This window comes from Apteryx mantelli, chromosome 10 (assembly GCF_036417845.1).
Source record: "Apteryx mantelli isolate bAptMan1 chromosome 10, bAptMan1.hap1, whole genome shotgun sequence".
In the NCBI taxonomy this organism is placed as follows: Eukaryota; Metazoa; Chordata; class Aves; order Apterygiformes; family Apterygidae; genus Apteryx; species Apteryx mantelli.
This window is the reverse complement of record NC_089987.1, coordinates 15,390,490-15,403,990: the sequence shown is the minus strand read 5'-3', so window position 1 is coordinate 15,403,990 and position 13,501 is coordinate 15,390,490. Positions and strand designations below refer to the sequence as shown.

The 13,501-nt window shown below is 37.8% G+C and overlaps 1 protein-coding gene and 1 long non-coding RNA gene across 2 annotated transcripts in view; one reads left to right on the top strand and one right to left on the bottom strand.

The window, feature by feature from the left end:
* The first annotated feature begins 16 nt into the window (after positions 1–16).
* On the top strand, positions 17–6,562 carry LOC106483216 (uncharacterized). The gene is made up of 3 exons (XR_001292332.2): positions 17–201; positions 969–1,080; positions 6,219–6,562. It is a non-coding gene; the product is annotated as an uncharacterized lncRNA (long non-coding RNA).
* The window catches only part of GPT2 (glutamic--pyruvic transaminase 2), a 32,067-nt gene continuing 19,652 nt past the window's right edge, over positions 1,087–13,501 (bottom strand). The window contains exons 4-11 of the mRNA XM_013941090.2: positions 13,240–13,373; positions 10,980–11,223; positions 9,448–9,527; positions 8,765–8,901; positions 7,917–8,091; positions 6,588–6,743; positions 5,405–5,517; positions 1,087–4,236 (exon numbers count right to left, since the gene is read on the bottom strand). Coding sequence (XP_013796544.1) covers positions 4,146–4,236; positions 5,405–5,517; positions 6,588–6,743; positions 7,917–8,091; positions 8,765–8,901; positions 9,448–9,527; positions 10,980–11,223; positions 13,240–13,373 — 1,130 coding nt within the window. The 3' untranslated portion in view covers positions 1,087–4,145. The remainder of the gene's footprint in view (positions 4,237–5,404; positions 5,518–6,587; positions 6,744–7,916; positions 8,092–8,764; positions 8,902–9,447; positions 9,528–10,979; positions 11,224–13,239; positions 13,374–13,501) is intronic.

Here is a 13,501-nt window from a genome sequence, read left to right as displayed (position 1 = left end):
GCTGGGGCGCCCGGGGGGGGGGGGGTGGCGGCGGCGCAGCAGCAGCAGCAGCTGCACCTGCGCTTTCCTGGCAGAACACGCTTCTCCCTGACAGGAAAAAAGAAAAAAAATCTCCTGTTTTTGTGTTAACGGCTTCGAAGCAGCTGCCGCTGACCTCGAGGCCCTGCGATAAGGCCGGTGGCGACCGCTGCCGTGGCGCGGGTGAGTAGTAACGGGGTGTCGGGAAACGTGCTGCTCCGCTGGGAAGAGCCCGCCTAAGGGCTTGCTGCGGCGTCCAGCTACTGTACAGGTCTCCAGTGAACAGAATATTCAGCGCTTTAAAGCTAGCGAAAGTAAATAACCTGGTCAGCCGGACTCAAATTGGTACAATTGGTCTAAATTATAGCCAGGTAAAGACGGTATTTAATAAAAACGTAATAATGCAGAGCGCTAGATTATTAAGACTACATATACATACTATTTAACACACACAAACATTCACAGCCATCTCCTTAAAATGGATTTCCTTGTAGAGACTTATTTTATATGCATCCAAATAAAAATCTACACTAGAGGCTTCAGTATGTTAAGTTTTGTATCAGTGATCTAACCTGTATTTGTTGAGTGAGGACCAGCATAGAGAGGAAGCGGGATAAGTTTTAGGACACTAGGGATTTTTGTGCAGTGTAAGCAGCTCGTGTGGCAAGCCCTCCAAAGTGAAAAGCTTTCTTCTGTAGCTTCTTGTGCGTTTAATACAATGTTGGTATCTACTGAACCAGATGGGGCACGCTACATCACTCAAAGCTGTAGAAAACCTGACTGACAGTTTGTAACATAGCTCTTTTATATCAGAGCATGTTCTTGTTTGTTTAAAAAAAAAAAAAAGACAAGCAGTGTAAGTTTCTTGTCCAGAAAATATTCAAATACCTGATACAAGAAGGTAACTTTGTTTTTTTTTGGTGCTGCTGGCATATGCATATACGCTTAAGGAAGCAGGAGTATCTTCCCTTTCCCTAAACTTCGTTTTCTTTGGAGTTATCAAACACACACCGCTGAAGGAATTCTGAGGTGCCACTGCAAGAAGACAGATTGTGTTGCTCAGTAAGTTTAATTTCATAAAAACCTTGTAAAAAGTCTTTATAAAAAGAAACAACCAACAGTACCAAACAAACCTCTCACCAAACCCTTCAGTTGGTCTGCCTTAACCAACTGATTGATCCTTTCTATGAAGAAATAAATGTGGCTTGGTTAACTCCTGGTTACAACTCCTTACAGAAATAGATGTGATTAATTATGAACATAAAACATACCTGTGGCAATCTCTGTAGATACTGCATTGGTAAGAAATACTTTTATGATAACAGGTGTGACAAATTTCGAGTCCATAAATTGGAGCAATACATAAATTAGATGATTTGGAAAGTATGAGTTAGTCAGATACATGGATTAAAGTAAATACTAGTTTGAACATGAAGTTAAATGTCTCATAGCGCAATCCAGGAAATGTTGTTTCAGTGACATAGGAAATGGAGAACTATTACTTTTTTTAACATGTGCTTTATTATTTGGAAGTCTCATACATCTAAAGTACCATAGTAAGGAGCACCTGTAGGAAAACCAAACCTAGAAGCATGCATTAGAAAGTAAGGATTGTCTGTTATTAATGAAATATTTCAGACATTGAAAATAAGCCTCTTTTCTTAGCTTTATAGGATTGTTCCACAAAAATGCACATTTACCTTATCACAGAACATACAAATATTGTGGATGGACAATAGAAATCACCACCCTTCCATATGTGATGCATCAAAAACAAAGTGTTATCCCTTACGATGTCAGAAACATAAAAGGCACCATAATAGAATGTTTAGAAAAAACTCAGTTTATGCCATTAAATTTTGATTTAAAAGTATAAGAATTGCTGTCCTGACTTAAAACAAAAAGCCTTTGACACTTGTGAAGTATCATTAGAAATTTGTAAACCTTTACATTTTTGCCAGGAGTATCAGGTGCAAATGCAAGGCAAATATAAAATCTATTGACATATTAGATTACAAATACTACCCCATGAAAAAGCTGTAGTTACAAAAATATAAAAAAATATTCTAATTCCCATTGTTAGATCTTAGCTTCAATCTACATTGCATTACAAGTCCAAAGCCAGATCTGATTTGGACACGTTCCTAGAATAGGAAAGTGCTGTTAGTTTTATTTTTACATCAATATTCTGACTTCTTACTACATTTTTGCTTTTGGATTTGTTTTATTAGTGCATATTAAGGATGCCAAGTGGAAAGTGCTAGCAGATAAAAGGTTGTATTTATCGATGGTTAGTAGCAACATAAGGGTTCCCAGTCTGTTGTCCTCCAAAGATAATGGTAGATTTTTTTTCTCCAAGCCTCCACAGTAACTTTGTCTACCAGCAAGCCATTTTCATTTATGAACCTCTGTCCACTGGCAGATGATTGAGTACTGCTAAATTCTTCCTTACAGACTTCAGTAAGGAACTATGAGAAGCGCAGCTACTGCCAATGCTACTTCATAGGCTAGTAGCTGCGGTTGTAAGGATAATTATTGGCAACATCTCTTATCTTAATAAATTGGCATATCTTTTATTCATATGGTGATTCTCTAGCCCTTGGCTTTAGTAACATGGATCAGCATAGCATGCTGAACCAGCTACAGAGGAAGCCTAACAAAGTGCTAGTAGACATTAATGAGTTTACTTCTAAATAATAATTTAAAATTAGCGAATAGATTAAATGACATACTCTTAATGAAGAAACTTGGTAAAATGCTGAACCTAAGCCTGACAAATATTAATGCTTTCATGGCTGAATACTGGAAGCTATGTTCCTTCAGTCCTTTATCTGTCCTAGCAGAAGGTATCCAACTTCGAGCTCTAGGGAGACTGAAACTTTCTTTCTCTATGCAGGGAAACTAACACAGGTAGCAGAGTAACACAGCTCTGCTCTTAGATAGGAAACTGGTTTAGTTGAGTTCTCAGACCATTCAGCCAGCAATATGACTGTGGAAAATTTAAGTGAGGTGTATTATTGTCATCTTTATGCTAGGTGCAAGACATTTTCCTTTTAAATACATCTTTTTTTTCATTAGACACCACCTCCAGCATTTCTTCTGATAATGTTTGTTAGTCCTTAACAATTCAAGTTGGATTTAAGCCAGCCAAGTCTTCTAATCATGTGGTTCTGAATAAATGCTCTCCATTGATAAGGTGATTTTGAAATAGTATTTTATATGACCCTATTTGAAAGGATCGACAATACTCATATCTGCTTTGAGGTTAGTAGCTTATTAGGTTCCATGTATGTAAAAGATGTGAATAAACAGGAGACTCACTGGCTTTATTATTTGCCAAATGGAGTTGTTAGGAGAAGAAGTGTTCACTGCTCTCATCTTATGCTGGCAGAATCTGCGTTGAATAGCATAGGAGTAAGAAGAGCTAGTGTTCCTCATTATTTTTCAATTACATAAAAATAGGGTTTGAGAAGACGTTACGTTCACTCCTTCTCTGATCAAAACTCTGTATTGCACTCAGATTATGCTGCAATGGCAGGACTTTTTTTTTTAATAGAAGTTCAAAGATATCCAAACACATCTACCAAAGATTTTTTTTTTTAAATAAGCATGCTGTACCTCCATGTGTTATCAGATTTGGAAAACACTACCTACCTAACAAAAAAAAAAAAAAAGGAAACCAAACAATACCTAGAACGTAGGCCTTTGAATTTTTGTTTAGCAGAATCTTAAGTTGGCAAACATGTTCCTAGCTAAACAATTGCTCTAAGCATTTCTGTTTTGTAAAAGAGCACAACAGTAGTAATTTTCATAAGCAGCTTCCTTCCCCAACCTATTGAGCCAGAAGTTCAAGAATGTAACTTCCAATCAAGGCACAAAATCATTTACTGACTCTTCCACCGCTTTCTTCACATTCTCCCCTTCCCCTTAAAAAGAAAAAAGGTGTAACGTCTTCTATATCAGACATTAAACTTAATTGTCCAATAAGTTGTAGCAGTATCTGAGATAGGTTCTATCTATTTTGAATTTAGTTAAATTAGATGAACAGCACATTTTCAGCGCATCTTTGTTCATTTTCTGCATTCGCCTTCAAGGGAAGGGGATGGGAGGAAAAAGCCACAGCGCTTTCATGCGTATTTTTCAAGAAACTTTATGTGGAAGTCTTTCACTTTCTCCAATAAGATCTTCAGCTTTTCTACTGGAGGAAGAATGGTCATTCTGAAAAATAATTTTTAGAAGAAGAAAGAAAAAACACATTATCTTCCGAACAAATTAAAGTGAGATCTTTCCACAGATGTTGATTTACGTTGGGGTCAGCTAGTAATGTGTTAAGTTTAATATCTGTTTTGATGTGATTCTCTTATTTTTCTGCATTTATGATCTAATTGAACTATATTACTAAACTGTAGCATTTGGTTTCAATTGGTTAATATACAGGAATTCAAAAATTCATTTTTGTTGAGTGATAAAAAGATTATCATTAAGAAATCTCAGCAAGTCTGTTCCCATTTTTGGGGCAGTCATGCCAATTGATACTCAGTTTTGTGATCTTCAAGGGCTGTCAGTTATGAGTAAATGTAAATGTCATATTGAATTGAAAACTAGATTCAGAAGCATTAAAGCAATGCAACATCCAAAACTGCAATTTTTTAGTCTCTTTTTTCCTTCTTCAGTATAATCTGAAAATCAAGTTGAGTTATCAGACTGTTTGCAAGAGCTAAAGATAGGATGCAAACAAAACATTTTCTCACAGTGGTACAGTATTATCTTATTTCTGGACTTGCACCCATTCAGTAGGAGAAGATGGATGCACATTTTTTTCCTGGAGCAGCATGCACCCAGCCACCTAACCTAGCTATCTGTGTTGCAGAACTAGCGTAACTAAAGCTAACTTCCAGTCTGTTGGTTCAGACCAATAAGACTGAATTCCATGATAAATTCCAGCTATCGGTGGCTCAGCTGGAATATAGTGCTGCTTATTGGAAGCTAGAGCAATTGAGTTTATGTTCACAGTTTGGGTATTAGAAGGTTTCGTCCCTACCCCCTCACCCCTCTGGAGAAAGCAGGGCAAATTTTTTGAGGCCTCAGTCAACTTTAAAGATTAGAATATAAGCTATTGTTTGTATTTGTGGAGAAGGCATTTCAAACGTCGGTGTATAAAACTAGAAGAAAACTATGTTGGCAAGCTGGGAAGACATAAGAACCTGAATAGCTCATCGAGCAGAACAAATCATCTACCTAGTTTTCAGACCCACAGAAAATGTCCAGTAGAAAGTGAGACAATGTAAATTTAAGTAAAAAATCTTATATTTAATCAGACGAGAAAGTACTAGGATGATACTTAGCTTATTACAGTTCAATTGATTTTAGCAAATAGAAACTGTACCTGAAATGGTAGCTTCCTTCCCTTTGGCCAAATCCACTTCCAGGTACAACACATATTCCAGTCTCTTCTAGAAGTTTCATGCAATAGAACATGTCAGGTGCCATTTTATGAGCCTAAGGAATGGATGTCAACTTTGGAATTAATGAAGTTGAAATACTCCAAATATATACAATTTCATGGTTGCTTTTCTTCTTGAACTCTCCTCTTGCATTTCTAGTTTCTTATTTTTTCACTAAATAAATGAAGAATAATTCCTAATGGTAGACTTCATGCTACAAATTAAATAGCACTAGTTCATGGGGATGAAGAACCTACACAAAACATTCACTTCAAAACAAAGCTTTTAGATATTTTCATTTTTCTCCTTGACTGACTTGTAGCCAAAAGTCTCAGAATTTTACATTCAACAATCTAAGCCACTGACATTTGACAATTTGAAATTAATTCAAGAGAGATGTGTTCCAGTTCTGTTGGCTGTTATTATTTTTCCCCTGAAGCATCTTGCTGACTAGAAAGTCCCCTGATTAATAACTATGGAAGTTCTTCAATACATGCAGGTTACATGCCTAATCACATCATCAGCTGGAAAAAAAGAAAGCCTTATTTTAATCCTCTGCTATGCAGATACAGTTCCCTTTAAAAAAAATGCATGTTATGCATTAGGTAATAGAGCTCCAGTTAGGACCTGAAAGACTTGTCATTTCGTGATATACTTTATTGACCCAGATATGAAAAAGGTATTGTACAGAACTAAAATCTGTAAGGAAACCTCCCTCCATCTCTCACTTGCTTGCTGAATGTGCTTCTCTTGCAGGGGCGGTCATGCGCAGCCATTTCGAATCCCAATCATACATCTTGCCTTACCGAACCTGGGCAGGGGCAACAAATTGGAATTTGCACAGGTCCAGCTACCTGTCCATCCTATGACTCAAACTTACGACCACTAACCTCCTTGATTAATGTTCTCAACCTAGAAGCCTCACTGATGTGTTGAAATGTTATTTTTTGCTTCCCTCCTTTTAAGTAAAGGTCGTGTAATATTTAAGCTCATACATAGTGAATGAAGTACTGCTTTTGTAACTACATGAGCTTACTCTCTCTGTAATAAAAATTCATCATTAAAAGTGGCAGGTGCAAGTGTGTGAAGATTAAAATGAAATGGGGAAAAAAATGACCGACTGACCTTTGCTTCCTCAATGGCTTTGGAAGGGATAAAGATTCGTGGGAAAGCATACATAGCTCCCTGAAGGGGATTGCAGTGAACTCCTGGTACCTTGTTAAACATGTCTTCTGTTAGTTTGGCCTTTTTGGCAAGATTGTTCAGAACAGACTCCTTTTCCTGTTAAAAAGGAAGATGCTGAGATTGACATATTTGAAGTGGCAATAAAATTGCCAGAGAAAACTATGATGCCTCAAGAAGCCTACCTGGAACTAAGCACGTTTAGAGCTCTGCTGAGCTTTTAGAACAAATGATGTTTTACCTAATCCAGTCTTACTCTTACAGACAGCAATGCAAAAAGGGACCTCTTACAGTACAAGTTAACATAATTCATACTACAGCAGATACACACTCTCCAAGTGAGGTGTCCTACATCTTAAATACTAACTTTTGAGAGGTAAGGTAAGCACAGTTTACTAGCAAATGAGTTGCCCTGTCTGCTTGATTTGCAGCTGGGAGGAGGGAGGGAGACATCAGACAACATTTCATGGGTTCTATATACATTCAGTCTTTGGTTTTTTCTATGAAAGCTACCTATAAAAAGGTAGTAGATGAGGCATTTTTAAGGTTACTAGCACAACCTTTGCCTCAAAAGTCCTATTAGCTAGAAACTGGGAAGAATCATGCCCTGTTTCCTGTATTTTTGCCTACAATGGCAGGGTATTTAGGAAATCTGAAACTACAAGTGCTACAGACGGACAGTAACCTGGAGAGGTCTCTCTATCTGCATGCCCTGTTCTTACATTCTTCCTTCTTTGGAGCATCCAATCTTGGATCTTTTTAGAGAGCAGGCTAATGGAACCTTTGGTCCAACTCAGTACTGTAATTTCCTAAGCAGATTCAGTTCCATTTTTACAAGTGAGAAACTATATGTATACTTTAATCCAAAATACCATGTTGTTCAGTATATAAAGGCATTAGATACCTAGGAACAAAGCTGACTTTTTAACTGCATTTGAACTTACATTCCTACTTAGATTTTAGTCAAAGCAAATCTTATCTATTTTCATGTTAAACACTAAAAAAAAGCTAAACTTAGCAGCAAGAAAGCTGATTTGATAATGCTCTCTTAGCTTTTTTGGCTCCTAAACAAACCATAAAAGGAATAAGAAATATTTTTAAAGGTAGTCATATTGAGTTAATTTAAAATACACTTCATAGTTCTGCAAACTAGTGTTACTACAGGATTCTCCAAGAAGAAAAGAAAAAAGTCAGGCCTCTGCACATTTTGAGTTCACAATATTTAGCATAGGTTTAGGAAATGCTCGAAAGAACAAGCGTGCTATAGCCGACCTTTATGAACTGTGAATAAGATTCTTCTCCAGGTACTGGAGGATTCACTACAATATCCATTGCTGCTTGTCCTGAGACTGGAGGACAAAGACGAACAGAAAGAAGCTTAACAAGCTGTCCTTTAATTTCTGGATGCAAGTTAATGACCTCCATATAACCTCCTCTGTAGCCGCATCTATGATTAGAGTGAGCAGAAAACATCAGTTAACCTGGAGTATAAAAATATTGGAAAAGCAATGAAAACAACTGCAAAAGTGGAAAGACAATTAATGATATCTTGCAATATTTAACATATAGGTTGTTTTCAGATAGAACTAAATACTGTGCCATTAAATCCTAATATCCCATATGAAGAAAATAGTGCACATGCAGCCTCCCTGTTAGACGTCTAAGTTAATCATTAACTTGGATTGTTTGCTCTTCAGAACAAGAGCATCTGGCTGTAGCAGAGTTCATTTAATCAGAAAACTCTTTTCCTTCCATTTCTTCCCCCCTAAAAAACAATCAAGCCCAAACATTCGTAACATTAAATTTCTCAGTGATTCTTGGACTGTTCACTTGACTAAAGGAGGCCTTATCACAGGTCTAGTTTAGACCTGTAAGATTGCAGCTTCATGGGACTGAGGCATTAGGTGTTTGAAATAGACTTGTAACGTTGCACTATTCAGTGATTTGAAAACAACTGAAAACTACTCTGTGCTTTAAATTTTTTTTTTTTTCTTTTTCTCAATAGTTTTTAGTTCAAATTAATAGAGGACCCTGGATTACCTTCAGGTCAGTAACATGAGAAGGCTATCCAACCGGATTAATGAGGAAGGTGAAATTAAAAAAGAAAACAACAGACTTACTCTCCCATGTATCCCTTGGAGGTGGAGTGAAAAGAGGCTAGCTCAACATTGCTGTAGTACTCGGGCCCCATCTCATACAGAATCTTTTTGAAAGAATGAAACTGGCATCCTTCAGAGTACACATTGTCCTGGTAAACCTGAACAGTCAGAAGGCATTAATGTACTCTGTTCCCCCAGCTGGGGATAAAAGATGGCCTTTTAGAGAGTCAGATCACTGAAGAAACAGTATTAACACTTAAAGCATTTAGAAGACAGAAGGTTCTTTTTTAAGTAATAGTTATTATAATGACACGTTTTATCTCATGTGGTTTACTTAATAGTTTGGCCTTTGGAAGAACAGTGAACTTCTTTATATAATTCAACCTTTACTTATATTTTTTAATTGATTTTCCTTCAGTTTCTTTCATTTTAAGTAGTCTGAATATCATGTAAGCTTTTAGGTCAGTTCCAGCCAAGTTTCCTTTTTGTGCCCCCGCTGAAGAAACAATACTTTCTCTCCAGTTCAAATCCAGATCAAACCTCCTCTCATACTAATCCTCCTTGCATTTTTGTTTGTGTCTTAATATGATAACAGAGAATCTGTTCCCTGTACTTAAAAAATACCACTGCCACACATGGAAAAAGATTACACCTCGTACACTTACTCTTAGCTGTGCTTTTGAGAGAAGAGACTATTCCATTACCTCATCAGCCAGAAGAAAAAGTTTCTCTTCCCAAGCAAAATGTATCACATCTTCAATGCACTTTCTGCTTTGCACCTGTCCTATAGTTTGTTTTTTAAAGCAAGAGGAACAAAGTTAGTAGAGAATATATACAAATCTTCTTAGCCCAGACTGAGTTAGACTATTAGCTGTTCAATAAGATACCCCTCTTTCTCAGAAAAGAGCCACTGAATTTTAGAATTCAGTTCACTACAGTGTGAAAGTAAGGAGCATTCTTGCAGGAATTACGGATCAAGGTAACTTAGTAACTCAAGCAAAGTGGGTGTGAGATACCTTAATTATTCATTAGCTCATTAAGAGTAGTCTGTGTATTTAACTGATCATTTGAAATCCTTACACGCATGATGATTAAACAAACAAAAGCAAGTTATTTCACAATGTAGTTTACTCAGAAGATGGATGAATACTTGCAAGGAGTTGAGTTACTGTGTTCCTGTTTGAGCCAAGCTGCACTAACTGACATTGTGCCTTCCTAACTCATTGCAGTTGCTAAGTAAGACGTATTGGCTAAGCCACCTTTCTTCACAAGTGCAATGAGCTATGAATATATACATATAGGTGTTCACTACAGTTCAGTTGACAAGCAGCAAAGAGATCACTTACGGCTGTTTAGCCTCACTTTCATTTAAAGTTTTTTTGTTAACTTCTCTTCTGTCCCCAAGCCATTAATATCAATGTAAAATAATGCTAATAAATACTATAGTGACGAGTGCAACGATATACTGACAATTGACTTGTTCTCATAGTCTCAAGTAGGTCGAAGCAGTGGATCTCATCTGCAAGTGTTTCCTGTTAGCATGTTAAAGGGGACTGAAAGGAGTCCTGATCCTTCCATATTTGTCACACCATTGAAATCACCATTTAAAACTTAAGGTTCTACTTAATCCTGTGGGAGCCCTAGGGCTTCTGCAGGAATATTGCTTCTGTGCTAGGCAGGAATCTTCCCACTGAGTGTGGGAAGACAAAATATTGCCTCGCAGAGTCCAGTTTGTGCAAGAGTAGCAGTGACCCTAGTGCTTGAACTAATTTGGGACAGCAGGAGCTAGCTTGTCACTAAGCAACCTCCACTGCTCAGAAAGAAACATCATCTAAGAGAGAGAGTAGTTGCCGGCGAGTTCAGAGCGTATCTGTAGTCATTGCTTCCCAGAGGCAAGAGGCTGCAGGTCATGTCAGAGACACGATCTCTGATAAAGACCGAAGGTCACCACACTCCACAAGTCTGCAAAAGCTCAATGGAAGCAGTGGCTCCAGTTGTGGTCCCACAAACAAAGTAAACCTGCTCCCTCCTCTCTCCCCAGATCCCTGTAGTTTCATGATGCTGAAGATAAGTTTTTAATGGTATGGCATACTGCACCACTTAAAGCACTGATCTCTAGAATTCAGCTTTACATATTTGACATATATTTAGGATTTGCCAGCAATGTCAAATGAATGAAGAAGGCGGGGGGGGAGGGGTAGCTTAAAAATATCTGTTTAACAAAACTGCTGCAGACCTGTGGGATTTCCTGGGTTGATTATGCAGAGGACTTTTGGATTGCAGTATGCCTTAGCTTCATTCAAGGAACGGCGAAGTTCATTCACATCTAGTGCCCAGCAATTTTCTTCATCCAAGTAGTAGTTCACCTGGATAGCATCTAGTTCAGATATGGCTGCTGAGTATAAGGGATATTGTGGTATAGGGATCATCACTCCTGTTCGGGATTTCCCACCTCCTGAGACCAGGATCTTTAAAATTGTCTGGGGAAAAAGTAGGAATTAAAATTAAAAAAAAAAATCACACACCAGAATTAAGAGTGTACTCAAGAAAAAGTTATTGATCTTCACTCCTAAAAAAAAATCAAGTTAAAGTAGATTTCTATTCTGGAAGCATACAGTCATTTTCCTATATCAAAGGATATCTATTTATTTCAAGTGAAGCTACTAGCTTATTGAGAATTGTCTAACTCAGTTTAGTGGAATTCCTTTGCATGTCACAGCTTCTAAAGATCACATCTGATCAACTGCTGCATTTAGGAAGAAATTATGAGCACAAGACTAGAAGGAAGGTTGGAAACAGGAATATTAAGATCATGATTTTCTACTTTGTAAGCAAAGAAACCTCAGCTGGCTGTTGCTCATTACCTTCCGCTCCTTTTATCCCGCTAAGCACAAGAGGCCAATAACGAAACCAGAAATAAGAGCTGGGGCACATGGAGGTTCTCCGCTGGAACAGAGACCTGTTTCAGATTAGGAGCAGAAGTGGCCAGGTGGGAACAAAGCTAGAGACTGGCATTATGGTTTCATCTTCGAGTAAGACAAGAGACCACAAGTCTGTATATCTTAGAATGGATATCTAATGTATCATATATAGCTTCTGCCCAGAAGATACAGACAGAAATGTAATTCTTATGGTGAGGTCAGCCCAGAGGATTTACCTCTGCCCAAAGGGTGTTTCTGTGTGTGTTTGTGTCCATGTGTAGGGTTTTTTAATGTGAATTAGATAAAAGAGTGGATTTGGTGCAGTAAGTGGAGAGATTTTTTGCCTTTATGATCAAGGGAGAATTCTGAAGGGCAGATGCGATTAAGCAGGCATCCTTATCAACATCCAATTGATAGTGTAAAAAGAAAAATAGCACTTCAGATGTAACAGCAATATGCTTTAAGTTTCTCACAGGTTCTAGAACAGAATTTGCCTTTGTGGACCTCTCATCACATACTAACTGAGCTGCTAAGCAAATGATCTATAAGCATCATCGTTTTATATCCACCGTGAGTTTAAAAATACCTAGCATCCAAAAAGTGTAATCAGGGTTAAATGCAAATTTAAAAAGTCTTTAACACCGTCCCTCCCCAAGTTTTGAATAAATAGTTGTTCTGTCCTTGGAAATGCCAAATAATGAGATTCAATATATTGCTGGCTTTTCATCACTGGCAAAATCAAGTAAGCATGGGACAGATTTGATATGCTATGCTGCCATTCCTGACAAGCTGCCAGTGTAACCCTTGGCATTACAAACTCTGGAAATCCAATTCACTAAAGAGATCGGAGCTGTTCATGTCAGAACATTGTCATTCTGAACCCTGCCACTAGATGTCATTTTTAAAATGTTTTACAAACAAGCTATAAAAGGCTGCCTTAATAAAAGCAAAGAACTTACTAGTTGTTGCAATGTCAGGAAATACATCTGTGCAAAGGAGAAATCTAAGAGACAGTTGTTCCTCTCTTAACTGAGGGCCATCTTTGAACCTTGGTTTAAGCCAAAACATTTATGTTTTTCCCAAATGAGCTGGCTACTGAAATCAGTCTTTGGGATTTTCACCAGCATTAATCTGCATTAGCAGGCAGCTCACTAGAAGAATTCCTGTAACTTCTCACCTCCGAAGTCGTTCCCTCTTCTCCTATCTCCCAGTGATTCATACCCTCAAGGCTTCAGTGCTTATGCATCTTAACTGCTGAGGACATAGTCTGAATGGTCTGAGTCTCCTAAATTTATATTTAGGTACCTATGTAGTTTGCACAACCTATACAAAAGATACTAGTTAGTGTATGTAAAGATACTTTGTGTCTACAGGCCTATTTCTGAGCTGGTGTCTTACATCCACATAATTGGACATCCACATAATTGGACATCCACTTTATGTGACTTCAGTATCTGTTAGATCAAGCTCACAGGAGTTCATGAGGCCAGAGATACAAAAGAGATCTGTATTTTCTAGGTAACTAATGTATTACGGTTTATACCAAGGAGAGACAGGTTTAATTTCAACACTTACAGCAATACCATCACTTGCCCCAGTGGTAAGATATATGTTATCTGGATCTGCAGGAACTCCTCCATCTCTTCTTTCAATATATGAAGCAACATCTTCACGGATGCAATTTATGCCTTGACTGGCACTGTAAGATCCTGTGAAATACAGAACATGAGATAATTGAGTACAATGCACATAAGATTTGCTGTTTGCTAGCAAAATCCCTGAGCTAGTAGTGTATGAAGTTTGTATATATGAGAGCTTTGGATCCCCAGGGTTGGTG